Below are 25,785 nucleotides of genomic sequence, written 5' to 3'. Positions count from 1 at the left end.
CCTTTCCGTACAGAGCCTTAACTGGCGTGCTAGATGCCTACTTTGGGGTTGGCGTCTGTCTCTTTCCACCCCACACCTTTATTCTGTGCTGGGGGTACCACGCGCTCGAGTCCCGAAGACGAACTAATGAGGTGCTTTCGGCCTGTACAAAGCGTCTTTGTTCCGAAGCCCTCAGGGCGTGCAGGAGAGGGGCAGGAGGCAGGTGCGCGGCCTGGGATCATGGGAGCCGCTGTCCCGCTCGGTCCTGGCTCCGGGACTCTAAGAACATAAGCCAGATCCATTTTTCCCAGCCACTGGTCAGAGGGTGGAGACGGGGGTCTGACAGCTTGGCGGGTTTTGTCGATAGCCGCCCCTGGGGGCCACGCGGCGATGGGGGAGAGGCCTTGGAGACTGGGGGTGACAACGGGTGTACAACTCCCGGTGATACAGGATTGCGTTGAGAGCCTTCCCTAGCAGAAATAAGCCAGGAGCATCCCCGGGACGCACACGCTGACCCATTCTGGGACTCCCGCCAGCGTCCGAGGCGGCAGCATCTCCTGGCGGCCAGACCTGGAACCGCAGCAGGGGCGACCCAGCTTCCAGCAGCAGACAAGCTCCAAGGGACGGTCCCAAGATCTCACGTTTATTAAAGCTGAGCAGAGACAGGCTGTGCGCACCTCCCTCAACACTGTCCAGCCCCCAGCCCCTCCCCAACCCCCGGCTGCAACGACGTGGGCAGGTCCCCAGAGTGCTGCTTGACACCTCGTGCCTTGTGCCTTAGGACACCCGTTCCGCTGCGTCTAGGCTCCGGCTCCTTCAGTCATGGCAGGGTACACTCCAGGGGGCAAGTCCGCCTCTTGAAGTCCTAAGTCCGGGTTGGAGGCCTCAGGAGAGGTCAGAGGTAGAGCGAGAACGCTGCTGGGGGTGGTGGCGCTGGCCTGGAGTGTGGGAAGCCGAGAAAAAGGGTCAGAGGTCCTCTTGCCCCAAATCACTCACTCCGTCCACCTATCCGCAGCTTTCCTCCTTGCCTACCTGGAGGGTGCCACTAGGGGCGGGATTCCAGCTCCTGGGCCAGGCAGGTCGCCTGATGGGCGCCGGCCCTGGGGGCTGGCAGGCAGTGGTTTCCTCGGGGGTGGGGGCTTGGCAGGCCCCTGAGACTGAGGGAGAGAAGGAAGGAGGTTGGCTTGGGCTCCGGGGGTGTCATGTCGCCCACCCCCGTTGCACTGGTGCTGGGGAACACCAGCTTGGGGGCAGCACCAGAGGTCACTCGTGTCTCCAAACAAACCTGTCACCATTAAAGGCGCCACCGGGGTATGTGCCCTTGGGCACTGAGGGAACATCTTGCCACGGCCACCACCGCCACGGCTACCAGCACCACAGCCCTAGCTGGGGGGGAGAGGCTGTGCCCTTCTCTCCCCCCACTGTTACCTTCGGACTCCTCACCACCGGGTCAGCGGGCAGAGGGCGGGTGGGGGGATTGGGTCGGTCAGCGAGCTCAGCCTGAACAGAGAGAGGGGCAGTGGCTATGAGAGCACAGCCAAGGGCAGTGGGCATGCAGAAGTTCCCTGGAGGGATTCAGGTCAACATGCAAAGTCAGCCAGCGGGGGAAGGAGAGAATGGGGGCATGCGCAGAGGGCTTGGGGGCATGCCAGCAGATGTCTCAGGGGAGGAAGGTGTGGGTCAACCGTGGAGTCCCTGGCCAGCTGCAGTCCCGCCACTGACCACCAGATGGTGGTAGAAACCAAGGCAGGAGGCTCACCCTTTGCTGCTTCTGGGGCTCAGAGTGTCTGAAGGCTGAGGGGCACCCTGGTCACCTAATGAAGAGCACCACTGACAGGGAGCAGGGATGAGAACTGCAGTTGGGCACCAAGCCTCCCACCTGCCCTGGGCCAGGGCAGAGCCTGGCCCAGATTTACCTGGAGTCTCTTAGGCACAGGGTCAGGCGGCAGCGGCCTAGAGGGGGGTGCCGGGAAGCCGAGAACAGTAGCCTGCCGAGAGAGCAGGAGGAGCAGACAGGCACAGGGTGGGGGAAGCAGAGAGACAGATGTGGGCAGAGAAGGGTTAGTGCCCAGGGAGGACAGTCAGGGCCCCAGGGGCAGGGGGTGTTGTGCATGCAGTTATTCAGCTGCATGCAGGGGTAACAGGTGGTGGTGGGGGCATGCAGACCACCCCCACACACATACTCCTGTCATCAGACCCAGAGGGCTCAGGGCAGGGGCACTCACCAGCCCTTCTACACATGGTGACCTGGGCCTCATCCGGTTCTGGCACACTGAAGGCCATTCTGAGCACCACCCCCCTTCTGCCCTCCAGGGGTCACTGCTTGGGGCACAGATAGACCCACCTCTCAAAGCCACCAGCTTGGCCAGCTGAAAGAGCTCAGCAGCCCCTTCTCTAGCTGTCCCTCCCACTCCAGTCTGCACTCTGCTTCTCTGCCTGCAGCTAGGGAAGGGCTAGGCCCGAATTCTATGGCTGACCTGGGGGCAAAGCCAGCCTTTCTCTGAGTCTAGAGCTTTCAATGCCCACCCCCCAGGGCCCAAGCTGGATGACAGGCCAAGGTGGAGCCCCTTTCCTCTGGCATCCAGGACTCACCTTAGTGCCTGGCATCAGCAGGGCCCTCTGTGGGGGTCCTGGCCGTTCAGGAGGACCAGATTGGGCTGCCCTGAGCATGAGGAAAGTCAAGGAAGGAGAGAGTCTAGCCTCAGACTCTGTTCTCCAACTGTATGCTATCCTTGAGTGGGGTTAACCTTTTGCAGCCCCTTGAAGAGGAGTCTGTGTGTAGTTTAGGTCAAATCAGGGGTGGGGGCAGTTGATCAGCCTGAGGAAGGGCCCCAATTATCCAGCACAGGGGCTCCTGGGAAGAAATGGTCCTAGCATCCCAGTTGCCCCATGAGAGGTTGACATATGAGGTGAAGAGTTATGGGGTACATGTAGGGAAGAGGTGTGTGGGGTATGGCAGTCAGCAAGCTCAGGGTCCAAGGGTCTCGGGGCTCAGAACCAGGTGGCATGGGCTGCAAAGGTGAGAGCAGGCTTCAGGACTGTCCCCAGTTGAAGGAATTGATAGCAGGAAGACTATGCTCATACCTGTATTGGCAGCTGGGTCCCTTGAGCTGGCAGAGTTGCTGGCGGAGGCGGCCACGGTACCAGTAGCTGGCACCAAGCAGCACCAGGACCAGTAACAACAGGAGGCTGAGGATTAGCCCTGTGGTCAGGGAGCTGGTTGCTGTGGGGTGAGGTCAGCTTTAAAGGTGGGCAGGGTTAAAAACTCTATACCCATGAAGGAGCAGGGGGCAGGGAGTGAAGCTCAGTGATCAGATAAAGCGATGGGGTCAGAAAAAGAGAGCCAAGAGGGAAAGGTAAGGAGTGAGCCGCTCTGCCCTCCCAGCTGCCCCTGCCCCCACCCCATACTACCTCTGAGCTGGGTTGTGCAGTCAGGGGGCGCCCAGCCCTCCTCACAGTGGCAGTGCCTGTTGCTGTCACAGACCTAGGAGGCACAGGGCAAGTAATGAGGGGCTCTGTACTCGGGAGGCCAAGGCAGGAGGATCGCTTGACCCCAGGAGTTCGAGACCAGCCTGGCCAACATAGTCAGACCCTGTCCCCCACCCAAAAAAAAGTGGGGGGCTCTGTACTCTTGGACTACTTCTCTGTCTCCAGCTTATCAAGATCTCAGTTGTGCTGGGGATGATGGGTAGAGAGAACCAGAGCCCTGGAGACAGGGAGTCTTCCATGCCAGAGGAAATTAGATCAAATTGACACTGAGCCTCTTCTATATGATGGGCACTGTGCTAGAAGCTTTCATATTCATTTCATCTTTTTTCTTTTTTTTTTTTTTTTTGAGACAGAGTCTTGCTCTATTTCTGGGCTAGAGTGCCGTAGCATCAGCCTAGCTCACAGCAACCTCAAACTCCTGGGCTCAAGCAATCCTACTGCCTCAGCCTCCCAAGTAGCAGGGACTATAGGTGTGAGCCACCATGCCCAGCTAATTTTTTGTTTACAATTTTAGTTGCCGGGCTAATTTTTTCTATTTTTAGTAGAGACGGGGTCTTGCTTTTGCTCAGACTGGTCTCAGACTCCTGACCTCAAGCAATCCCCCAGCCACGGCCTCCCAGAGTGCTAGGATTATAGACTTGAGTCACTGCACCCAGCCCATACTTGTTTCATATACCCCAAGAAGTAGGTACTATTATTATGTCCCTTGGATAGATAAGGGAACTGAGCTCAGGGAGGTTAATAATCTGCCCCAGGTCACACAACCAGGAAGTAGTAGAGCGAGGGTTAGAACCCAGGTATGTCTGTTTCCAAAGCCCATCATCCTATTCCTCCCTGGAGGCTGTCTGCTCCCCTTCCATTTCCCCCATCCCAGCTCACCCCATGCCCATGGCATTTGCTCCGACATTCCTGTGCTCCCAGGAGATCCACAGGCTGGCATCGATGGGCTATGCATACCTGCCCCATGGGGAGAGAAGAGCAAAGGTCATATTCTCACAAAGCTTTACTGTGACTGGGAGGCTAACAAGGCTTTTACAGATGGGGAAACCAAGTCTCAGTGGGATGGCAGGACTTTGCTCATCTGAAGTAAGAATCTGACTTCCCTCAGAGTCTGTGCCTTTTACACTCATGGACGGTGAGGTCTGAGTACTGCTCACCATGGTCCAGATGTCCCTTCCTACCCGGTCTTGCCCACCCAGGCTGCTCACCAAGCCAGGACCACATGTTGTGCCAGGCAGAGTCAGGAGGGGCTGGGCCACATCGTCGCCCAGGTCCAGGTGCACCCAGCTGCAATTCAGCTGGGTCCCATTTGCTTCCAGTGTCTCCCAGAGCAGATCCCGGACTGAGCCCAGCAGAGGTTGGGCTCTACCCCCTTGGCAGTGAAGCTGCCCACAAATAGCATCTCTGGAGGGAGTGGGGAAGGGCACATGGTCAGTGGGAGCAGGGCCAAGGCTCCCACAAACCCAGAGGAGGAGCTAAGTTTCCTCATTTACCTAGGGGCACAGGACACATAGCTGCCTTTGTGGCTGCGCCCACAGCTCCCAAAGGCATTCCCCCGGGTGTTGGCTGTATGGAGGCAAAGTGGCGCGGCAGGCTGGGCCCCAGGTCCCCAAAGTGACTGGCACTGCTGGGCATAGGAGGCGCAACGCCCGTGCATGCACACAGCCTGTCCGCCAGCGCAGGGTTCACCATCCCCCAGGCTGACATCAGGGGGACACTGGGAGCTGTCTCCAGGGCAGAACTCGGGTAAGTCACAGTCACCTCTGGTAGGGCGGCACTGCCAGCCAGCCGGGCGCAGCTGTGGAGGGTGGACAAACATCAGTGTGGGATCAGAATGACCCTTTCCACCCTGGCCCCAGGCACATGAGCTCTTGCTGGCCAGTCTAGACTGTGCCCACCTGGCAATTTTGACAACAGGGTCCATCAGATGCACACTGTGCCCCTGGCCTCAGCTGGCAGGTGGAGTAATCACAGCAGGGATCAGTGCAGTCCTGTGGGCAAGGGCATAGAGGGGCCAAGCATCAGAGCAGGCAGGGCCTGAGAGCCTACCTCCAACCCTCGTCCCGGAGACCAAACCCAGAAGGATGCCCAAAGCCACAAAGAAAGTAAGAGCTAGACCCCAACAGCCCACGTGCTGTCCCTGCAGATAGAGATGTTGGGAGAGGGGTGGGAGGTCCCTTCAGAACCAGAGAGGAGCACAGGAGGCTTGGAGAGGCTATTGAGCCAGAGTGAGGGCACAGAAGTGAGGAGTGAGGGGTTTGGGTGAGGAGCTCACATCCGGGAAGCCACAGTCACACTGTTCACCCGGCTCCACAAGCATATTTCCACAGAAAGTGGCCAGAGATGGCAGGCTGGGCAGCCGTTCAAAGAGGCAGCTGCCCATCCCATCCAGGAGGGCTTTCTCCAGGGCCTGTCGGCTGCAGTTGCTGAAGTTCAGGCCTGGCAGGAAGCTGGGGAGGGTGGCAAGGAAGGTTGGGGCTGTGGACCTCTCCCTGCCCCCTACCCCATCACCTCTCTACATCCTGCAGCAACTCACTCTGTGGAGGCCTCCATGATGCAGCTCTTGGCTGGGGCTGGACCCGGACAGGGGCAGCTGTTCCCAGGTGAATCATGGTCCAGGCCCAGGCTGTGGCCCAACTCGTGGGCTATGGAGGCGGCGACTCCCAGGGTGCTTGTGGAGTGGTCCTGTCATTGGGGAGGTGTACTCCAGGTCCAGCCCCACCCTCAGCCTGCTTCCACCATAATGCCTAGCCCACCCTGTCTGACCTCTTGGGCACACAGTGGGTACTGCTTCCCTCCTTAATTGCTTCTAAAGTAGGGGGAAAGCCCAGGCCTGGGTGGCAGGAAACCTGGGTTCTGGCTCAGCTCTGTGCTCCTCCCTCACTGCAGTGGCCCTAGGAGATTACCTCTGAACTTGGGCCTCAGCTGCCCCCCTACCTTCCTCTAAGAAATGGGAGGACTGCATGGATGAGGACGGTGTACACTGTGATGGGCTGGCCACAAGCGAGGGGTTGCCGGACAGCAGAGGCCACATCATACACCTCCATCCTCTATACCCACAGCTTTGGGTTGGGCAAATTTGTAGGGTGTTTCAGTGAATAAGTGGTATCAACTTGGGAGGAAGTGAATTGGGGATGGCAAGGAGACCTGGAAATAACTCACCATGTTCACACCTCCTGAGAATTCAGGAGAACAGATAGAGTTCTGAATGGCCATGCCTACCGTAGGACCGGAGAATGAAGTGCTGCTGTGGGATGGAGAGGTCAAAGGTGAGGCCCAAAAGCCTGCGGTACTCAGAGCTTCAGGGCCTGAGGTAGGGAGTTGAAGGGGGGTGAATTTGGCCAGGACAGGGTAGAACCAGGTCCCTCTGGCTCAGTCTGGGGGTCTTACGTCATCAGCTGGGCATTGTCATGGGGCAATCGAGGCAGCAAGTCTGCCTGGCGCCAGTGGAGGAAGTTGTCTAGCGTGACAGCCGGGTCTGGGCTTATCTCTACCAGGTCGTGATGGGTCCAGGCCTCCAGGCCCACTAGTGCCACTCGTACATTCAGGGGCCGGAAGAACTGAAAGAGAGCTGGGGCTCAGAAGAGGGGTTGCCATGGTCAGGGGCTGTGGGCCTGCTGTCCTGTCCAACACTCACTGTGTCCAGCAGGAGGGCCACTTCCAGCGTGCGGTTCAGCAGGCGCTGGAAGTCTGGGTACCTCTGGACCTATGGGCCAAGAGAGGTGACCATGAAAGGCAGCAGGGTGGGTGAGGGATGGGGGTGGATGTGCAGGGGCCAGCAGGCTCACCTCCGAATGATCAGCCACAATCACCAACTCAACAATCTTGGTCTCTGTCATCACATCCCGCCTCCACTATGGACAAGAAAGTGGAGTATCAGGCAAACCGCTACTCACAGCCAGAAGCCACACAGGGCTCACCAAGACGTGTCCACTCCTACCTGTGTAGTCAGACAGAGGAGGGTGGACAGCCCATTTTACAGGTGAACTACTGAGGGCCAGAGAGGCCAGGGACTTGCCAAGGACCATCAGGAAGTAGATTATGAAACTGGGAGTAGACCCCTGCTTTTCTGTCTCCAAACTCAGTACTTTTTCCAAATTTAAAATAATAATAATAATAATAACAATAGCCAACACTATCAAACACTTATCATATGCCCAGCACAGTTCCAGGCACATTATATATATATTGATTCATTTAATTTTCCCAGCAACCCTATAAAGCAAGTAGTTTTATTGTCTCCATTTTAAAAATTAGGAAATTCGGTTTTCATTGCTTTATAATTGATAACTATGTGTTATCTATAACCAAGTAAGAGTTCTCCACACACGGGATCATAAGACGATGAGGAGTGTGAGCCAAATACCTGCTTCTGAATCCTGGATATACCATTTATTAGTTGTATGGCCTTGGGCAAGTCACCTAACCTCTTGGAACTGGTGTCCTCATTGTAAAATAGAGCTATTAATAGCACCTACCTCCTAGGGTTGCTGAGAAGAGTAAATGAGATAGTGTTCACAAAGTTCCTGGCACGTGGAAATTTCTCCATTAGCAGGAGCTGTTGTTACTGCGAACACATAGCTCTGAGGGTAGGGGTCAGCCCTCAAGACGACCGAAGCCCAGCCCTCCTGCCTTTCATCCTTACCCTGCGAATGTGGCGCTGTCCCTCTGTTGGAGCCTGAGTGGGCACAGATGCACGCCCTCGGAGGGTACAGGAGTGGCCTGGCAGGAGGAGGTCTTGGATTCGGGAGATAATGGGAGGACCCTGAAGGTCCCCAGGCCCCTGCTCCAGGGTGTAGCTTCTCTCTGGAGACAGGACCACTAAGCCCCTAAGGAAAGAGAAAGGTAGTCAGAGAATATTTCAGCTCCATGCCTGGTGTCCCCTCACTCTCTCCACTGTCATGGAATCTATCCACTGTACCTGAGCCCAGAGCAGGTGCAGATGGACACCCAGGAGTCCGCATGGCCCTGCACTCCTCCCTGGTAGCAGCAGTTCTCCTACAGCAGAGAAATGTTAGTGCTATCCCGGATGGTAGTCAGGATTTAAACCCAGGAGTCTAGCTTGTTGGTAAAGATATGCAATGCCCACCCACATCCTCCAGGGCTAGCACCCCCAGCTGCCCCCTCCCTCTTTCCCCTAGGCCAGAAACTAGGCACACGAGGGCCTGACTCACCAGAGTGTGTCCCTCACTGACCACCCGAGTGCCATCGGGCTGGTACCACATCAGGGTTGGGCGGCCTAGGGCTGACTCCCTGTGGAGTGAAGAAAAAGGAGGGCAGTGCTGGAGCCACCTCCCAGGTTGGTATAATGACAAGCTGAGGCCTGGAGCTAGTAGGGGGACTGGAAACCAGGTAGCCCCCCAACCTTCCCACTGTCCCCCGAGGCAGCAGAGTATATCTGTTGGGCCACTGACTCTGCAAGGCTATCTGGGTTCTAACCTGGTTTTCACCATACCAGCTGTGTGACCTTGGCCAAGTTATTTAACCTCTTTGTGCCTTGACTTCTTCATATGTAAAATGAGGACAATAATACATAATAGTATCTCCCTTACAGGGTTGTTATGAGGATTAAATGAGTGCAAGCACTTAGTACCTGGCACATAGTAAATGCTATACAAGTTATTAGCCATGCGATCATTATTACAATTGTCACTATTACCTATTCTGTAGCAGCTCCAGGATATGACTCTCACCATCCAGCTCCAATTTGATCCTTAGGGACTCAGGCAGACTGGTCTGTGGGCACCAGAGGGCATGTCACCTCCCAGACATCCCTGTAACTTCTACTCTGTCTAACCAGAAAACCTCGGGCCCTTAAGAGAGCACCAACGATTAGATCACTGGTGGGAGATCCCAAGGGAAGGGCCAGGAAGCCCTGCCTGGCCAGGGGCATTGTTCTGGGGGGTTGTGTGGGGAGGTCAAGGAAGGTATTTGAGCCGCCCCTTCTCGGCTTCCTGCCCAGAGAGGAAGCATCATAGAGGACCCAGTGCAGGCCCCAGCCCTTCCTCTGACTCAGCTTTAGAGAGTGTGGGGGTGGTTTGGGGAGGCCCTGACCCTTTCCAAATCCCCCCCTGAGAAAACTGACAATGTGAGATGAAGAAAGCAAGTTTGGCTTGAGAATTTCCCCAGTGGAGATGGATGGGTTGGGTGGGGCTGAGGCAGACAGATGTGTGTGTAGAGGCGAGAGGGCGATAAGTGAAGCCAGGTGCGGGGGTGTGGTGGGAGAAGCAGCCAGACCTGGAATGGACCTGCCACAGCGAGGTCTCCTCACCAGCTCCTCAGCCAAGCTTTGGCTTTGAGACACCTGATTGTGCTGGGGGTGAGGGTGAGTGTATATATTTATTAGAGGGGAGAGGGACGCTCACCTGAAGCACCTCTGCTAGGTTAACCGGGAGGTTGTCCTGAAGGACCTGGGGCTCCAAGGGCCCACTCAGGGCTCTCTCTGACCTTGCCTGCTGCTCCTCAATGCCACCTGCAGGGTCCCAGGATACCCCAAGAGAGTGCTGAGGGAATCGACACCAGACCCACCAGCACCCAGCACATCAAGGCCCTTAGGTGCTCGAAGGGCTCCTGCATTGCATGCTGAGACTTAAAGGAGAATACTGGAGGGAGGGGGCTTCTCTCCAATTTATGGCTTTCTACCCACCAACCTATCCACAAGTCCCACAAGTCCCCAAAGAAAGAAGTTCAGCTTGCCCAGCCTGTGACTCCTCCTTGTCCCCCTCGGGCCAATCCCAGGTTCTCACAGGCACCCTCCCCTGTTCCCACTCGCTCCCAATCACTCCCCCTCCCGGGAACGCCCCCTCTCAAGACTGAGCTAAGCCCTGTGGCTGGGTGCCCACTCACCCTCCCCTTCCTTCACATCGGAGATGCCAGGAACGCCCATTTCTGGGTGAGCAGTGCAAACACCCCCACCTCCCTAAATACCCCTCATGCCCAGTCAGACACACCCGCTCCCCACAGCCTCGGCTTCCTCCCCCAGTACCCCTCCTACACACAATGGCCCTCTCTCCTCCGGACACTCCACCCGCGCCTGCCCTCTCGGCCCCCAGCCCAAGACAGCAGCGGGAAGTGAAAGTTCCAAGGAGGAGTTGGTGTCCCAGCCTCTTTCCTGGCCAATTCTCCCTTCTCCTGGCTCTTTCCGCGCCCTCCTGCTCGGCTAGGCTTCTGGTGGCAATAGCACCAGGGTGAAGGTACCTGGCTGCCTAGGCCTGGGATAAGGGGCTAGAAAGAATCCTCGTCACTAAACCCTATAAGCCGTGCCCACTCGGCGCACTGGCACTGGGTGGAACGGTCAGCTAGGCCCCAGAGGAGCGAAGATGTCAGTCCTAGGAAGCAGCGACCCTCTTTCCGCGATCCTGAGGAGCGCAGGGCAGGCCCTTCGGTCCCTGGTACCTGAACCTGAAAGTGTCCGCGGACACCGCGCAGAGGACGGCCAGGAATGGGGGGCACCGGCATCCCCCCTTTCCCCCTCCACTCCATCGCCCAGTCGCCGGGCCTTAGGCCCAGGACAGCAGACCAGGGCGGGCCGCGCTCTGGCTGGGCTCTCCCAGGATCTCTGGCCTGACCCAGAACCCCAGTGCCTTCCGACTTCCCCGCACCTCCTCCCAGCCCGCCCCCGACCCGCTCCAGACTGAGGACTCACCTATACTTGGGAGTGGCCAGGTGGGCAGAGGGCTGCCCGCGCCCAGGAGCCCCAGGGCCCACAGCAGCGCCAGCCGCATGGCAGCGGCGCCCTGGGCTGGGCAAGGGCAGCAGGTGCGAGACCGCTCGCGGAGGAGCCGCCCGCGGCCGGGTCTGCTTGGAGCGCCCTGCCGCGCAGCGCTGCCACTAGGCCCCGCCCCGCCCCCTCCCACCCGGCCCGGAGCCAGGCTCCGCCCCGCCCGGCTCCGCCCTCCGCTAGGCCACGCCCCCCGCCGGGTTCTACAGAAGGCGGAACCCGCCCCAGACGCCGGCTTCGCAGACGCTTCTCCTCTTTGCCGCTTTCCCTCAACTGCGCAGGGTGGGAGCTGAGGCCCGGTTCCACCGGCTTGAGCGTCGCGCCTTCACCTGGCCCCAGGTCTGGCCCCCTCCCTAGCGGCCTCGCTGTTTTCCCGCCTCCTGTCCGCGGTCGGGCCCTGTGGAGATCCGGCGAGCCAGTTCTCCCAACTGCCGCTGGACAGCGCCGGGCTCACCCAGTCCCCAACCCACGCAAAGCGAGGGCAGCAGGAGCATACGGGGCGTTTTATTAAACGGGAGTGAGCGGGGCGGGAGAGCAAGCCAGATGCCCCTTCACTCTGCGTAGGTGGTGTCGTCATTGCTGTCACTGAAGGCGGAGGAGGAGAGCTCCTCGCGGGGCGTGCAGACCGGGCACCGCTGCCGCATATCGTCCCAGCACGACAGGCAGTACACGGCCTCGCAGTCCAGCGTCGGGCACACGTAGGACTCGGGCGTCTCGGGTGCCAGGCACACCACGCAGCGCCGGCGCAGCCAGGGGCGCAGGAGCGGGCAGCGGCGGTGCAGGATGTCCACCAAGTGGTGGCGCTGTTGGGAGGTAGGGGTTAGAGCCAATTTGGGAGCGAGGGGCGAAAGAAGGGTTTGAGAAGGGAACTGGACAGCGCTTCTTGTCTGAAGTCAGGAGACGTGACAGTGCCCACATGGGCGAGGCTGGGTTGGGCAAAGAAGACCCCGGAGGGCCAGTGTGCTAGGGAAATGAGTTCTGGAGAGCCTCCCTGCCTCACTCCGTGATGGAGAGTTGGAGGATGCAGCCTCCAGGTCTCTCCCAGTGGATATCAGCAACAACTATCTTTGGCGGTTCTCACGTGAGGCTGAGAAATGAGTAGGCCAGAAAGAGTGTCACTATTGTTACCCCCACTTTACAGAAAGAAAGATAAATCTCAGAAAGGTGAAGTGACTTTCCCAAAGGCACAACAAATAGTAAACAATCAAACCTGGCTGGACCCACATGTGCTGATTCCAAATCACAAGCCCAGTCCATTATTCTCTCCCCTCCCCCATACACTGTCTCCACACAATTGCCAGGAATAATTCTTCACAGGCCACTTTATTAGGTCAGTCTTTGTTCAAGAAGCTCCAGGGGCCCCACTGCCTGCCTGCCAGGCAGAACTCCTGGCTTTGGCCTTTAGAGCCTTCCATAATCTGGCCCCTCTCTAGCCTCTGCTCCACTTTACCCCTCCCTGAATGCTGTCTCTTGTGTGCCGGTTTCTCCTTAGACTAGCCCTGGCACTTGGCAGTCCCTTTGGACTCTAAGTCTTTGCACGTTCTGTGCCCTAGGCTTGTAATGACTGTTCCTCACATTTCCATCTGCACACTCAAATCCAGCTTACTTGAGGACCCTGTCAAGGAATCCCAGTAAGTTCTTTTTTCTTGTTCATTTTTCCATAACACATTCTTCTGGCCACCTCTATTGTGTGTCGTGGGGGCTGGGAGAGTCTAGGCACTGGAGGAAAAAGTTAAGCAAACACAGCCTCGCTATTATGAACTTTGCGTAAGAATGGCTACCATTCATTGGTTATAATATCAGGCCCTGTACTAAGATACTGTAAGTCAATCAATAATCATATAAGGCAGACAGTGTTATTATCATCATCTCTTTTTCAGATGAGAAAACTGACCCTTGGAGAGGTGGTCACTTGCCCAGGGTCACATGATGACAGCAAACATGTATATGGAACTTGCTGCATGCCAGCACCATGAGAGTAAAACTCATTTAATCCTTACAACTTGATGGAGTAGTTAATGCCATTTTACAGAAGGGAAAAGCTAAGACAGAACAGTTAAGTAATGTGCTCAAGATCACATAGTTGTCATGGTAATAAGGGGAGGAGCCAGGATTCAAACCCAGGCCCTCTGGCACTAGAGCCCCACACCTCACCCGCGCTCTGTACTGATCTCTAGTACAGCTCCCTAATCTCCAGGAGCTGTATAACTGGGGGCTTTAGCATGTGTGGCATCAGAACTCACCAAGTTCAAGTAGGCCTGGGACCACTGGTAGGTGCTGGGTAGACTGAAGGATCTTCCCCCTCCCCCACAGTTCTTAGACCCAGCCGGGAGCTGGCAGGACCATGCAGGCCTGGACTTACCGGACCCTTTTGCTGTTGTGCCCGTCTCACAATTGCAGCCCTCCTCAATTTGGTGAAGGCTGCTCTCTTTTTCAATAGCTCATTGTAGAAGAACAGGATCCGCTTCTTCTCTCGCTGGGGGCAGGAAGGGGAGGAGGAAGGCATCCCCCAAAGATGGAGTTGGTGGGGAGCTGCTGCAGTGTATGTATGTATGTGTGTGCACGCAGGTATGTAGGGGTGGAGAGGTCTAGGGAAGGGCACACCTTGGGGAAGTAGAAGGCTGCGATGACCCTCCGGAGCCGGTAAGCAAAAGCCTGTAACAGGCAGAGACACAGTAGCAGGCCAGTAGGTAGTGCAGCTCTCCAATAGGCCCTGGCATCCAGGCCCACAGGCTGGGGCAGGCAGGCTAGGGGAGAGGGCAGACCCATCAGGGGTCTGGTCAGGGTTAGCCTACGGACAGGGAAGCCCTGGGTTGAACCCCGCTATCCAAGTGGGAAGTGCATGTTAGGCCTCTGATCCCTGCTCTCCTCCTGCCTGCCCCTCACCCTGCAGAACTGCACTGTCAATACCTTAGCCACTAGGCCCATGAGGCTGTTTGCTCAATGTGGGACAGATCTCGAAAATTTCCACCAGAGCAGAAAGTTCTGTTGGACAGTGCAGCTCTAAAGGGGTGGGAGCCTCTGGTCCCAAGACCCCAGTGTCCAGACTCCTTCAACTCAAGCCCGTCATCCTCCACCTCTTCAAGCCTGCCCAAGTGCGCCATGTTCTGATTCCCCAACTCAAGCATGCCGACCCCCATCTCTCCACACCCAAGGCCCACTCTTTACCTAGGAATCTTTTGACCTTTGCCCCCAGCCCTCAATTTCTCTGATCCAAACTTTCAACCTGACTCACGCATGTTGTTTGATTTCATCACTGTCTCTGAAGAGGTGTTCAGGGCCCCAATGGTTTTCCTAAGAAGCCGGGCAAGCATGGAGTCTCCCCCAACCTTCACCTCCAGTTTATGACTGCCTGAGGCCAGGAGAGAGGGTGAGGAGTCAGGAAAGAGCTGGAGTTAAGGGGGTGGGACAGGATGGCGGCTGGATGTTGGGGAAGAGTCAAGGCACAGACATACTTCTCAGCAGCACAGGTCTTTCTATGACTTCAGTGAACCCTAATCCCTCCCTGTTGTAAATGTAAAGGGTTAACTGAGGCCCCCAGTGATAGCTGTCAGGTTGCAGGGCTGAGATTTGACCTTGAGGAGGACAGAGAGGGGCTGAGTCACAGAAAAGGGAGCAGAAGAAGCAGAAGGAGGAGGTGCAATTGGAAGAATGGGGTGGGGTGGCTGCACAGGGGTTGGCCTTCTCCAGGGGTTGTCTCTTGGGCCTGGAACTTGGAGTGTGGTATGGCCTCACTGTGGAAGGAGTACTCCAGGAAGGAGTGGTGGCGGATGGTGTCGAAGATGGAGTAGAGAGCCCAGTCCAGTCCGCACAGCAGCAGCAGCAGCAGCAGAATGGGCAGCATCTCTAGGAGCTCCCTTACCTACCCAAGGAGCGGAAGGGTAGACCTGGACCCGCTGCCTGCCTGGGCACAGAGCACTCGGCGCCTCTGCCCTCCACCCTCAGCTCCAGGCCTGTGGTTGCATCCAGGAGCCTGCTGCCCATGCCGTCCTCACCACATTTCTCATTTCTGAGGCCTGGATAGTGGGCTTGCAGGGGAAGATGACGGTTTTCTCCTCGGCTTTGCGGAGTGGCAGCAGAGTCCGTTTGCCCTGGAAAAGCATGTCCACACAGCTAGGAACTCCAAGGGCCTGCTGCCCTTTCCCTTCTGCCCTCCTGGAGCATGAAGCCCACACAGGGGACACAGCAAGGCATCCTTGGGCAGGGCTGTGCCCGCTTACCAGCTGCTTCCTGCGCTCATCTATCTGACAGAAGTAGGTGCTGATGTAGACATTGTCAAAGCGAATGTCCTGGTTATAGCTGTCCATGTAGGAGAAGGACCTGTGGATGGGTGGACGGCGATGTCTCTGTCTCTTACTCCATGTTCACCTCACACACCCTCAACCATGGGCTTCCTTGAGCCACAGTCATTTAACTGAGCAACCAATGTTCATTGAGCGCTATCTATGTCCTTGGCCCTGTGCAAGGCAGTAGTGATAACAAGGAGACTCTGCCCATCTTCCAGCTGTGGACTGGGAGACACGCCCCTCCATGCAGGAGATGAGGTGGGGCTTCGAGGAAGGCAGAGCCGGCCTGTCCAGGACGGGGGAGTGTGTGCATGTGAGGTAGAGACAGGCAAGCAGTCTGCAGGATGAAGAGCACGCAGAGGCACAGAGATGGGAAACTCCTCAAGGCTGCAGGAGTCACCTAACCCACCATGACTCCCACATTCACCTCTCAAGTCCCTGCCTCTTGGGGTTACCTGCAACACATTTCTTGGAGGTTACCTCAAGCAACGCTCACTGAAAACCACCATCTCCCTTCCACCAGCACACCTTTACCCCACCCTGGCTACCCTTGAGCATGGTAGTGGTGTGTGCATGTGTATGTAGCTATCCTCGGTTATCTCCCAAAGTCCCACGTTTCCTAAGGAAGAAATGTTAATTGTTGGAAATGTGTTTAAAACTGTAAAAGTACATTAAATAAACTCTGTAAAGTGTGAAACAGAAGTTCCAATGCTATTGGTTCTGGGCCCTGTAAAAATCCCTATCTTTGCCTTTAAAATAGAAACACTGTAACTATAAATGCAAAGGCTGTGAGCGCCCCCTTGTGGAGGGACCCATGGTGGCAGTGTCTGGGCTTACTGAGCAGGGCTGCCCTCTGGCTAGCTCTGTCCTTTTAGTGTGTGACCTCACCCAGGTTGAAAGCCTGCAAGTAGCTTTGGACTCTGTGCCTCCTTCTTTCCCTCCCGAGCTGGCTGAGACCTGCTGCATCTTTCCCTTTCCTCCATCCATCTCAAGCCATCTTCCTGCCACGCCCCACCCCAGCCAGGCTTCTGACCTAGCCTCACCTCCCTACCTCCAGCCTGCCCAGTCCATCTTGCGACCACCCTCAGTTCTGGGCCTTCCTTCAGGGCTTTCCAGACTATTCTGGTCATGCCCACTTCAGCCCAATCCTTCACCCCAGCCTCTGCCCTCTGCATCCCACGGATACCAGGATCCTTGCCCAAGGAACCACACCCTTCTTTCCTTGACCATAGGTCCCCATCTGCCACCTTGTGGAATCCAGTTATGGCCCTTCCAGGGGCACCTCCTCAGCTCTCAAACCTGTCCTGATAGCCAGTCCATATGGCCCTTGAACCATCTCTGCCTTGTGGCTGTCTCTCTGTCAGCACTCCCACTAGATCATGAGCTTCTTTTTTTTTTTTTTTGAGACAGAGTCTGGCTCTGTTGCCCGGGCTAGAGTGCCGTGGTGTCAGCCTAGCTCACAGCAACCTCAGACTCCTGGGCTCAGGCAATCCTCCTGCCTCAGCCTCCCGAGTAGCTGGGACTACATTTTTAGCTGTCCGTATAATTTTCTTTCTATGTTTAGTAGAGATGGGGTCTCGCTCTTGCTTAGGCTGGTCTTGAACTCCTGACCTCAATCGATCCTCCCACCTCGGCCTCCCAGAGTACTAGGATTACAGGCATGAGCCACCTCACCTGGCCTGACCATGAGCTTCTTGAGGGCAGGAATATGGCTCATTCATCTTTGTCCCCCTACAGGGCCCTAGGTACACACACAACCACTCTCTTGCAGTCACTCTGGGACCCACAAACAGGGGCAGACAGAGCCCCTGTGGCTGCCCTTGCTCAGCCCCTGTCCACCCCAGGCATCTGGGGTGGAGACAGGAAATACAGGGTCCAGAGGTCAACAGGGAACGGGAGCAGAGAGGCCCAGGCTGCCCAGCTGGACACTGGGCTGGGTGGGGTTGAGGACTTTGTTCTAAATGGAGGGAAAGTAGCTGCCAATGCAGCAGGTGGGAGAAAATGAAAGCAAAATTGGATGATAAAAATGGCACAAAGTCAGAGCCAAGGGGAATATGAAGGGCAAGAAAAAATCAAAAGTCAAAGCTGAATGTAAAAAAAGTCAGTTTTGGGATAAAGGCTGGAAGGAGGTGGATAAATGAAGGCGGTTGCCCTTTTAAGATGGTGGGAACTTCGGTAATGTTTCTTCTGACAAAATGTCCACATTTCCTTTGACTCTGTATAAACAACAAACTCAACTTAAGAAGGCAAAGTTAAAGGTAAAAACATTCCGATTCAGAGCTGGGGATGGGATCTGCGGTTCCATCTTTATCACCTCCCTCAGGGCAGGGCCCCCATCCAGGGCAAAGGAAGGGCTGCTGGGGCGGGGGTCATGGCTCACGTGTGGAGGACCAGCAAGAAGGTGCAGGACAGCAGCACGTGCAGCAGCCCCAGGGCCTGCTCCAGCCAGGCCTCCTGGCGTTCCACATAGTCCCGCACCTCAGTGCTCACGTGCTCCCAGCTCGTGTTGAGGCCCAGCACCCCGGCCCGCTTCTCTTCCTGGTGGAAGGCAGGTGTGCAGGCTCAGCCTGCTGCAGTCTCACCAGACCCACACCCAGCCTCTTGGTGACATCTCTCCCTTGCCACCCAACTCCTGTCCCCAGGATCCTCCCAGGATCTTCAGGAGTTGTCCCTTCTGCCCACTACCCTCCTTGTCATAGCATTGCTTCCTTGCACGTATATCAGCTGACACCACCTCACACCTGGCTGACCATTCCGTCCCCAAGCCAGGACCATGCATACCTGGCTTGGCTTTGTTCCCTCCCCCACAACACCAACACCATTCCCCTTCTTGTCCCTCTCCCTCATCCCCAGTCACCTCTTTCCTGTGCCCTCTCACTTGTCCTTCCTCATGCCCTATTCCCGAATGCCCTCCACCCACTCCCTATCTGCCTCATCCCCACACCCTTGCCTCTTACCTTGAGGTCAATATTGGCTGAAAATTCCCCACCCAGGCCATGAATAGACTGGTTGAGGGAGTCGTAGGTCTGCCCAAAGTTGCCTTCCACTGGGATGCGACTGCGGCACCAAATCTCCATCACTGGTGGACACAAGTGGGGCCAGGCGGGGGCTTCATGCCCAGCCTCAAGGCCCAGGCCTGGCAGGCCTGCCTACCCTCCTGTGGTCCTCTTCATCCTGCCTTTTCATCTCTGCCATGGCTGTCTACCACACTGAGTCTTCCCCTCTCTACTCTCTTTGGGGTCCTCCTCCCAGGAGCCAGTCCTGATTTGCCCCATCCCCTCCCCCCACCATTCTTAACCAAAACCAATACTAATATTGATTGCCAGCATCTACAGTGCACTTCCTCCGCGTGCCAACTCTGTTACCTGCTTCACATGCATTAACCCCTTACCTCCTCAAACACTCCTAATGGGTTAGTACCATTATTATGCCCATCTTTCAGATGAAGAGACGAAGCCCAGAGCTTTGCTATAACTTACCCTGGGCCACAAAGCCAGTCAGTGGATGGACTGCCTTGGAGGGTGCTGGTCCTCAGAGCCTAAGCCCTCTCCACCTGATGGCTTTCCTGTGCCACACCTACCAGTGGCCCCCAAGGACTCAGCTCCCTAGCCCTTATGCCACCCACCCTCCTGCCACTGTGCTGACCCTTGGCAATGCTACAGAAGAACTTGAACTTCATGGGCAGACAGAGCAGGTGGTTGAGGAGTGGGGCCCGGATGTGTTGCATGCACTGTTCATGCTTCTGGTCAAACCAACGACGGCAGCTGAGTACGGCCTGGTTCACCACATCTGCAGGAAGGAGGAAAGGATGTCCAAGGTCCCCATATCCTGACCTGGAACCCCAGCCCTGTGGCTCACCCGATCCTTCCTTGCCCAGGGTACTCCTCACAGGAGCAGCGCAGCTTGGTCTTCAGCTCATACATCTTCTGTGTTGAGAGGTGGAGTCTGGAGGCTGGGGCTTGATGGGTCTTTATGCCTTGGGCTGTCTCCTTTGAGTCCATGACATCCTCTGGCTTGTAGCCAGCCTCACTATTCACCTGGCCATCCAGGTCTTCAAAGGAAGTGGTGATGTTCTGAGTCTCTGCTTTCAGTGATTCTTTGCTGCCCTGGAGTTGGAGGGGAAGGAAGGACTAGGGTGGCAGATGGGGGCTTAGAGCTTCTGCTGCCTGACAGCCTGTCCTCCCACCGTTAACCCAGCTTTGGGCTCCTACCCCAGGCCTGCAGGAAGTCTAGACCCTACGACACAGCCTCTTATCTCAAATTCCCCAATGTCCATAGGCCTAGGTAGCTCTCTCCTCTCCCCAGCAGCCTCACCTCTGCCCACGTCTTAGCTGTGCTGGTATCCCAGGCTCCCAGTTCCTCCTCAGGCCTCCTGTCCCAGATCCTTACTAGATAGTGGTTCCCCAGGTCCTTGGACCCACCCTTCACCACTAATGTTTTAGATCATTATGCCATCTGAATGTCCCCAACTTCCAAACCCCTCAGCCCCCATCTCCCCTATTCTCCCAAATCCCCAATCTCTAGCCCTGGAGTATCCAATTCCCTAGTCCCCTGGTCTTCAAAGCTTCTAAACTACTCAAGGCCAAGGCCCCCAGTTTTCCAAGATGTTCTAGTTCAGCTTCCCAGAGTACTGCCCACTCAGGTATTTGGAAATGTGTGTAGGGCATGTCCCAATGACTGGGGGGCTCTCCTGGCATTTAGTGTCCCAGTACCAGGGTACATGCAGCAATGCTCAGAGATATTTCTGCAAAACCATGCAGTAGTATCTGCATTGGGAAGCCGTAAAGCCAGGGTGACAGCTCCCAGCTCAAGCCAACTTGGCCTGGGGAGAGGGAGCCCCAGACCCCGCCTGTGCAGAGTCCTGACCAGCAGGTCCTTGAACACGGCTCGCAAGGGGGCCGTGGAGATTCGCCAAGCCGCGCGGGTGTTATTGATCTGCAGTTCCACGGTGCAGCCCAGCGATGATATCACATCATTGAGGTTGTGCCGCAGATTGGCCACTGGCCCTAGAGGAAGAGGCCTGGGTAGGTCACCGCTCTGTAGAATCAATACCTTCTCAAACCCACCCTAGCTCCTTCTCTATATACAGTGACCGTCTTCTAGAAATGTACAGTGACGGGGCCAAGAAGCCTATGAGAGGTTTTTCTCATTCAACCCTTGATTTTTTCACTCATGTAAACTGAGGAGGCACAGAGATGGGGAGGTGCTCTCTTAGGGACACACAGCAAGCTGGAGCAGCTGGGATTAGACCCCCACCTTTTCTCCTTCACCAGGCCTGGCTCCCATTGGGTGGCCCACCCAGGGTCACTGCTTCAGTGTCACTAACCGGCACTTGGGGGCACACACTCACCCTCATAGATGGCAGCCAAGGCGTATCCCAGGACAAAGAGCCTGCCCTCTCTGCCCAGCATCTTGGGGACTAGCAGGAGGCTGGCACAGCGGATGTGAGGGGAGGTCCCCCAGCCTATGGCCCCCAAGCCTGTCAGGAGAGCCCAGCAGATGGTAAGGCAAAGTGAGGAAGCCGCCTCGTCACTATGTTTATCAGGGCACCCACCTGTAGCCACCCTGGCTGGAGCCACCACTGTCCTGCCCTTGTGCCCCTTTGCACGGACCTGATAGGCCTTCTAGGCCACTCATTCATTCATTCAACAGCCACTTACAGAGTTCACTGTGTGCCAGCCTCTGGAAGGGCATGGAGAGATGGTGAGAGGTTAAAAAGCCGTGAATGTGTGTATGTGACGTGCTTGTTTATATTAGGGAAGGAAGCCAACACTTTCCATATCCAGGATGGAGTCGCACTTACCCTAGGTGCTGAAGGGAGCACAGAGAGCAAGAGAAAAAATCTGGAAACAAGCACTGGTGTTCAGAGTGGTCAGAAGAGAGGTCAGGCCGGGCGCGGTGGCTCACACCTGTAATCCTAGCAACTCTGGGAGGCCGAGGCAGGTGGATCATTTGAGCTCAGGAGTTCAAGGCCAGCCTGAGCAAGAGCAAGACCCCATCTCTACTAAAATAGAAAGAAATTATATGGATAAAATTATATAGAAAAAATTAGCCGGGCATGGTGGCGCATGCCTGTAGTCCCAGCTACTCGGGAGGCTGAGGCAGGAGGATTGCTTGAGCCCAGGAGTTTGAGGTTGCTGTGAGCTAGGCTGATGCCACAGCACTCTAGCCCGGGCAACAGAGTGAGACTCTGTCTCAAAAAAAAAAAAAAAAAAAAAGAAGAGAGGTCAGAGCCCACCTCGATATTCCCAGTGCTCTGACACCTACAGCACTCACAATCTCTGCCTCTAATTTTAGCCCTTAATCATGCCTGGTATGTTTTAGAAGTTGCACATGTGTCTCCCTGTGGTCTCTGCAAGGAGACAGTGAGCTCCTTGAAGCTTGTAATCCAGGGAGAGAGACAGATGAGTAAACAAATGACTGCAACACGATGTGCTAAGTGCACAAGGGCGGTGCTTTACAGAGAGCTGTGGGAGCCAAGGAGGGAGTAGGTATTTCTGCAGGGAGGGGTGGGGCTGGGAAGTCTGGACAAAGGAGATGATGTGTCAGCTCAGCCTGGAAGATGAGTAAGTGTTGTTAGGAGGTGCAGATGACATTCCAGGCCAAAGGAACAGCATAAGCTGGTTGGGAAGCTAGAAGATTCCCATGTTGATGGAGTGTTCGCCCAGTGATGGCCAAATCAGATCCCAAATCCTTACACTTCCCTCCATCTCTCCTGTCCTCATAAAGTCCCCATCATCTCACTCGGACTGTAGCCTTCTAACTAGTGTCCCTACTGTCTCTCTTGCCACCTTACACTTCAATTTTCACAAAGTAGCCAGAGTGATCTTGTAAAAGCATAAATTGGATCATGTTCCTTCCCTGCTTCAAACCATTCAGTGACTTTCTACCATATTTGGGATAAAATCCAAACCCCCTTAACATGGCCTGCTGCCCCTTGTGATCTGGCCCCTGCCTACCTTCTGAAGAGATCTCACGCTGCTCGGCCCCTCACCCACCACGTCCACCCACACAGACTTCGTTGCTGTTCCTTGGACACGCCAAGCTCCTTCCTCCTCTCAGGTCTCTGCCCTGGCTGTGTCCCTGCCAGGGGCACTCCTCCCCCGGTTCTTCACATGGCTGCCTCCATCTAGTCATACAGGTTTGTGGCAAACCCTGTCGGGTGCCACCCAGCAGTTTTTTCTGCCTTCCTCCATGCTAACACAACTTGGGTTGTGTTCAAGGGCAATAGCGTGGCCCTGTCCCGGCCCCTAGAGGGTAAATCTGGATCTGTCTAAACTCATTGTGGTGTAACAGGACATTGCAAGGGACTTGTTCTGTGGTCTTGGCCTTCTAGCTAAAGACTCGGACAAGCTGAGGACAATTGTTGACAAATAGTTACCCTAGTTTCTAATGCGAGCCCCCTGGAACTGCAGGTCTCTTCGTTGGGTTACCAAAAGAGCAACACTAGCCTTTCACTCCTCTACCCCGAGTCCATATGAAGAGGCCAGCAATGAGAATCTCCCGGAAGTGGAAGGAGGCAGCTGGAGTGGGCAGGGACGGAGGGAGCGTCTGTGGAGAGGGTGGGCATCACATGCCAAGTGAGAGGCTGCACGGGTCCAAGGCTCTTCAGGGACTGGTACTGCAGGAAGGGGAACCTGCCTCATCCCTCCTGGATGAGACTTCTGCCAAACCCTCGCAGGGCAGCTCCAGGGCTGCCACCAAAGCACAGAATTGGGAGGGCGTTTTTGGGGCTGCTGAGGAGGGCCTGAGACTGGCCCCAGCCCCTCATCAGGGCAGGAGAGAGGGCAGCCGCAAGGGGCCCTACTTCCCCCGTCTGGCAGGGCAAGAATGTGTGCATTTCCTCCAGGACAAGTGGACATTTTGGGGGGCAGCAGACCCTGAGTCATCTGTGAGGTTACACTCCAAGGAGGCAGCCTGCTTGAGGGACAGATGCAAAAGTAAGAGGCTATGGTGGCCTGTAGGAGCTAACGGGGCCTTCCTAAGAGGTCATCCAAATAGAACTGCGCTCTGCAGGGCACTGAGCTCTGCGGGGGTCCACACAGAGCCTGCCCTGAGATCATACACGGGCCTGCTGGCACGGCCAGGCTGTGAACTCCTGCCACACAGGGGACACTGGCAGTGGAATCATAACATCATCGGTGACTTCAGACTTTTGTCCCTTTTCCACTTATTCTTCTAATCTCCTTTCTGACATCAGAAGAACCAAAAAGGGAAGGAAGTGGAGAAAAAAGTGAAAGAGCAGGCCAAGCCCCTTTTCTACGTCAGGACCCCGTGCCAGGGATCAGGCCTGAGCTGGGGGCTGGGGTTAGGGTGAGAGAAGATGCTCGAGAATGGATGTGAGGTTGAAATTTTGATGTAGAGTGTATTGGACTTCTCAGCACCTGAAAATAAGTCACAATTACTGAAGTGGGGCTGGGTCTTCTAAAGGAAAATAAGCTTTCTTTGTGAAAGGTCATCAATGGGAGAACATGTTTGAATACGGTGGCCAGAGAAAAAGTAGTTTCCTGTTGGTATCCGACAGGATTCATTCAATAAACTGATGAGACGCTAATTCCATTCCTCTTGCCTGGGACAGGTTCACGAAAGGACATGTGTTGCAGTTCTCACCAAAGAGATGGGAGGGGAAGTCTGCTGGGGGGATTATAGGGAAATTTTCCTAGTTCTTAAAGAGGGACATGAGAAAGGGATGTTCCTTTCTCTTTTTTCTGGCCTTTGACATTGTTGTATGAAGATGTGATGCCTGGAGTTGCTGCAGCCATTTTGTTACCTGAAGAGGAGGGCTTGACAAGCCAAAGATGACAGAGGGAAAAGACCGAAGGGACCCAAGTCCTGGGTGGGTTATTGAGCTGTTGAATTGCCCAAACTCCAAAACCACCCTACCCTGAAACTTTTTACTATGTGAGATAATAAACTTTCTCTATGGTTAAACCACTTTTAGGTGGGTTCTCTGTTCTTGCAGCCCAATACCTCCTGATACAAGATCTCCATTCACATATCACCTCTGAGAATCTTCCCTGACTACTTGAGTGAGGGTAGCTCCCCAGACCCTTTCTATCACATCTTCCTGGTCTACTTTTTTCATACTACTTGTCACCATCAGAAATGCTCTTATTTGTCATTCACTCATTGTCTAACTCTGTCCACCGGAATGTAAACTCCAAAAAGCCTGGGTGCTTGTCAGCCGTGCTCCCTGCTAAATCCTCAGCAGGTGCTCAGTAAGTGCCGGATGAATGAATGAATGACTGAACAAATTGAATTTTTCAGGAGAAGCAGAAAACGAGGCCAGAGAGGCCGGGAGAGATGAGGGTTATCAAGGGTTGTGGGGTTTGGACCATATCACGTGGGCAGCAGGGAGTCCCTTAGATTGGGGATGGACGGTGTCTTCTTTCTTACATTGGAAACCTCTTCCCTCTGGGCCTCCTCCTAAAGCCTGAGAGGAGGCTGAAGCCACAGGGAAGCTTGGGTACAGAAGACACAAGCTCAGACTCCTTCCTGGGCATGCGGGATGGGGCTGTGTTCCTCAGGCCTCTCAAGAGAGCCTGGCCTTGCCCAGCACTAACCCACCAAGCTGTACAACGTCACCATCTTCTGCTCTTCATAGATGTTTATGGGGTTCACCAGGAGCTGAAAGAGACCTAAGGGTACAGGGCACAGACCTAAGGGCCAAAGGTCAAAAGATGGGTCCCAGCCCTGGTCCAGCCCCTGCCCACCCTTGACCTTTTGTTTCCACACTCACCTATGGCCAGGAGCCCTCCAGCGCCTGCCCCCAGCACGAAAGCAGTGACAGGAAACTGGCCTGGCTGGCGCCACAGGAACTGGCTACAGGACACTGGCAGCCCCCAGCTCAGGAGCCTCTGCACCGCTGAGAGGTGGGACAGTTTCTCTCAACAGCCCACTCTTCTGGCTGGGATGTGGCTCATTAGGATTGGGGGCTTGCAGGGGGACAGAGGTTGGGAGAGGACGAGGGACCCTGAGGAAGTGGGGCTGGGCTGGAGGGGGCCACTGGATGAGAGGGGTGGAGGGACCCCTGCAGGAGAGATGGGGTGAGAGGAGTGGAGGCTGGCGGTGCTGGGAGGGGGCGGGACCTCTGGTGACTGACTCACTGGAATGGGGTGGTTTCCTTCTCTGCCCTTTGGCTCCATTCTGATGACGTTTAATGTCCATGAGCCTGTGCTGGGGAAGCCCCTCTCATCCCAGAAGGCTCCTCAAGGATTTCCTTGGACGTGAGGTTCTGGCGAGAGAGGGGAGGGGCTGCCTGCCTGTCCTGTCTGGCTCACAGCCAAGCTCTGAGCTCTACGTCCTCTGTTC

General features: G+C 55.7%; 2 protein-coding genes and 1 long non-coding RNA gene across 15 annotated transcripts; 1 reads left to right on the top strand and 2 right to left on the bottom strand.

The window, feature by feature from the left end:
* Nucleotides 1–601: 601 nt before the first annotated feature.
* Nucleotides 602–11,304, bottom strand: ADAM15 (ADAM metallopeptidase domain 15). 13 transcript variants are annotated; one of them, XM_045545242.1, is made up of 23 exons: nucleotides 11,114–11,304; nucleotides 9,834–9,940; nucleotides 9,128–9,204; nucleotides 8,643–8,721; nucleotides 8,390–8,466; nucleotides 8,114–8,297; nucleotides 7,257–7,322; nucleotides 7,106–7,174; nucleotides 6,859–7,028; nucleotides 6,631–6,715; nucleotides 6,005–6,153; nucleotides 5,744–5,918; nucleotides 5,367–5,459; nucleotides 4,962–5,266; nucleotides 4,677–4,872; nucleotides 4,348–4,425; nucleotides 3,391–3,463; nucleotides 3,064–3,202; nucleotides 2,572–2,641; nucleotides 1,896–1,967; nucleotides 1,408–1,479; nucleotides 1,012–1,136; nucleotides 779–917 (listed from the first exon to the last, which is right to left on the bottom strand). In XM_045545242.1, exons 1-23 carry the CDS (start codon nucleotides 11,190–11,192, stop codon nucleotides 875–877), a joined length of 2,583 nt encoding a protein of 860 aa, XP_045401198.1. In that variant the 5' UTR covers nucleotides 11,193–11,304; the 3' UTR covers nucleotides 779–874. The 13 variants fall into 13 exon arrangements, 12 of the variants coding, with proteins under 12 accessions (XP_045401202.1, XP_045401203.1, XP_045401198.1 ...); XM_045545245.1 differs by lacking the exon at nucleotides 779–917 and adding an exon at nucleotides 1,739–1,809 and having other exon boundaries at nucleotides 1,029–1,136; nucleotides 11,114–11,286; XM_045545243.1 differs by lacking the exon at nucleotides 1,408–1,479 and having other exon boundaries at nucleotides 11,114–11,286.
* Nucleotides 11,305–11,396: 92 nt separating this feature from the next.
* Nucleotides 11,397–16,171, top strand: LOC123634046. Its single transcript, XR_006733854.1, has 2 exons — nucleotides 11,397–11,527; nucleotides 11,753–16,171. It is a non-coding gene; the product is annotated as an uncharacterized LOC123634046 (long non-coding RNA).
* Nucleotides 11,678–25,641, bottom strand: DCST1 (DC-STAMP domain containing 1). Its single transcript, XM_045545241.1, is given in 16 exon segments — nucleotides 11,678–11,991; nucleotides 13,551–13,664; nucleotides 13,793–13,935; nucleotides 14,424–14,540; nucleotides 14,924–15,050; nucleotides 15,184–15,279; nucleotides 15,409–15,508; nucleotides 17,855–18,012; nucleotides 18,432–18,553; nucleotides 19,120–19,263; nucleotides 19,364–19,580; nucleotides 20,341–20,480; nucleotides 20,825–20,953; nucleotides 25,038–25,112; nucleotides 25,214–25,346; nucleotides 25,348–25,641. Coding segments are annotated over 16 exon segments (2,361 nt in total). The 3' UTR covers nucleotides 11,678–11,739.
* Between the last annotated feature and the right edge of the window lie 144 nt (nucleotides 25,642–25,785).

Source organism: Lemur catta, chromosome 3, assembly GCF_020740605.2.
Source record: "Lemur catta isolate mLemCat1 chromosome 3, mLemCat1.pri, whole genome shotgun sequence".
Lineage (NCBI taxonomy): Eukaryota > Metazoa > Chordata > Mammalia > Primates > Lemuridae > Lemur > Lemur catta.
This window is presented reverse-complemented; position numbering and strand designations above follow the sequence as displayed.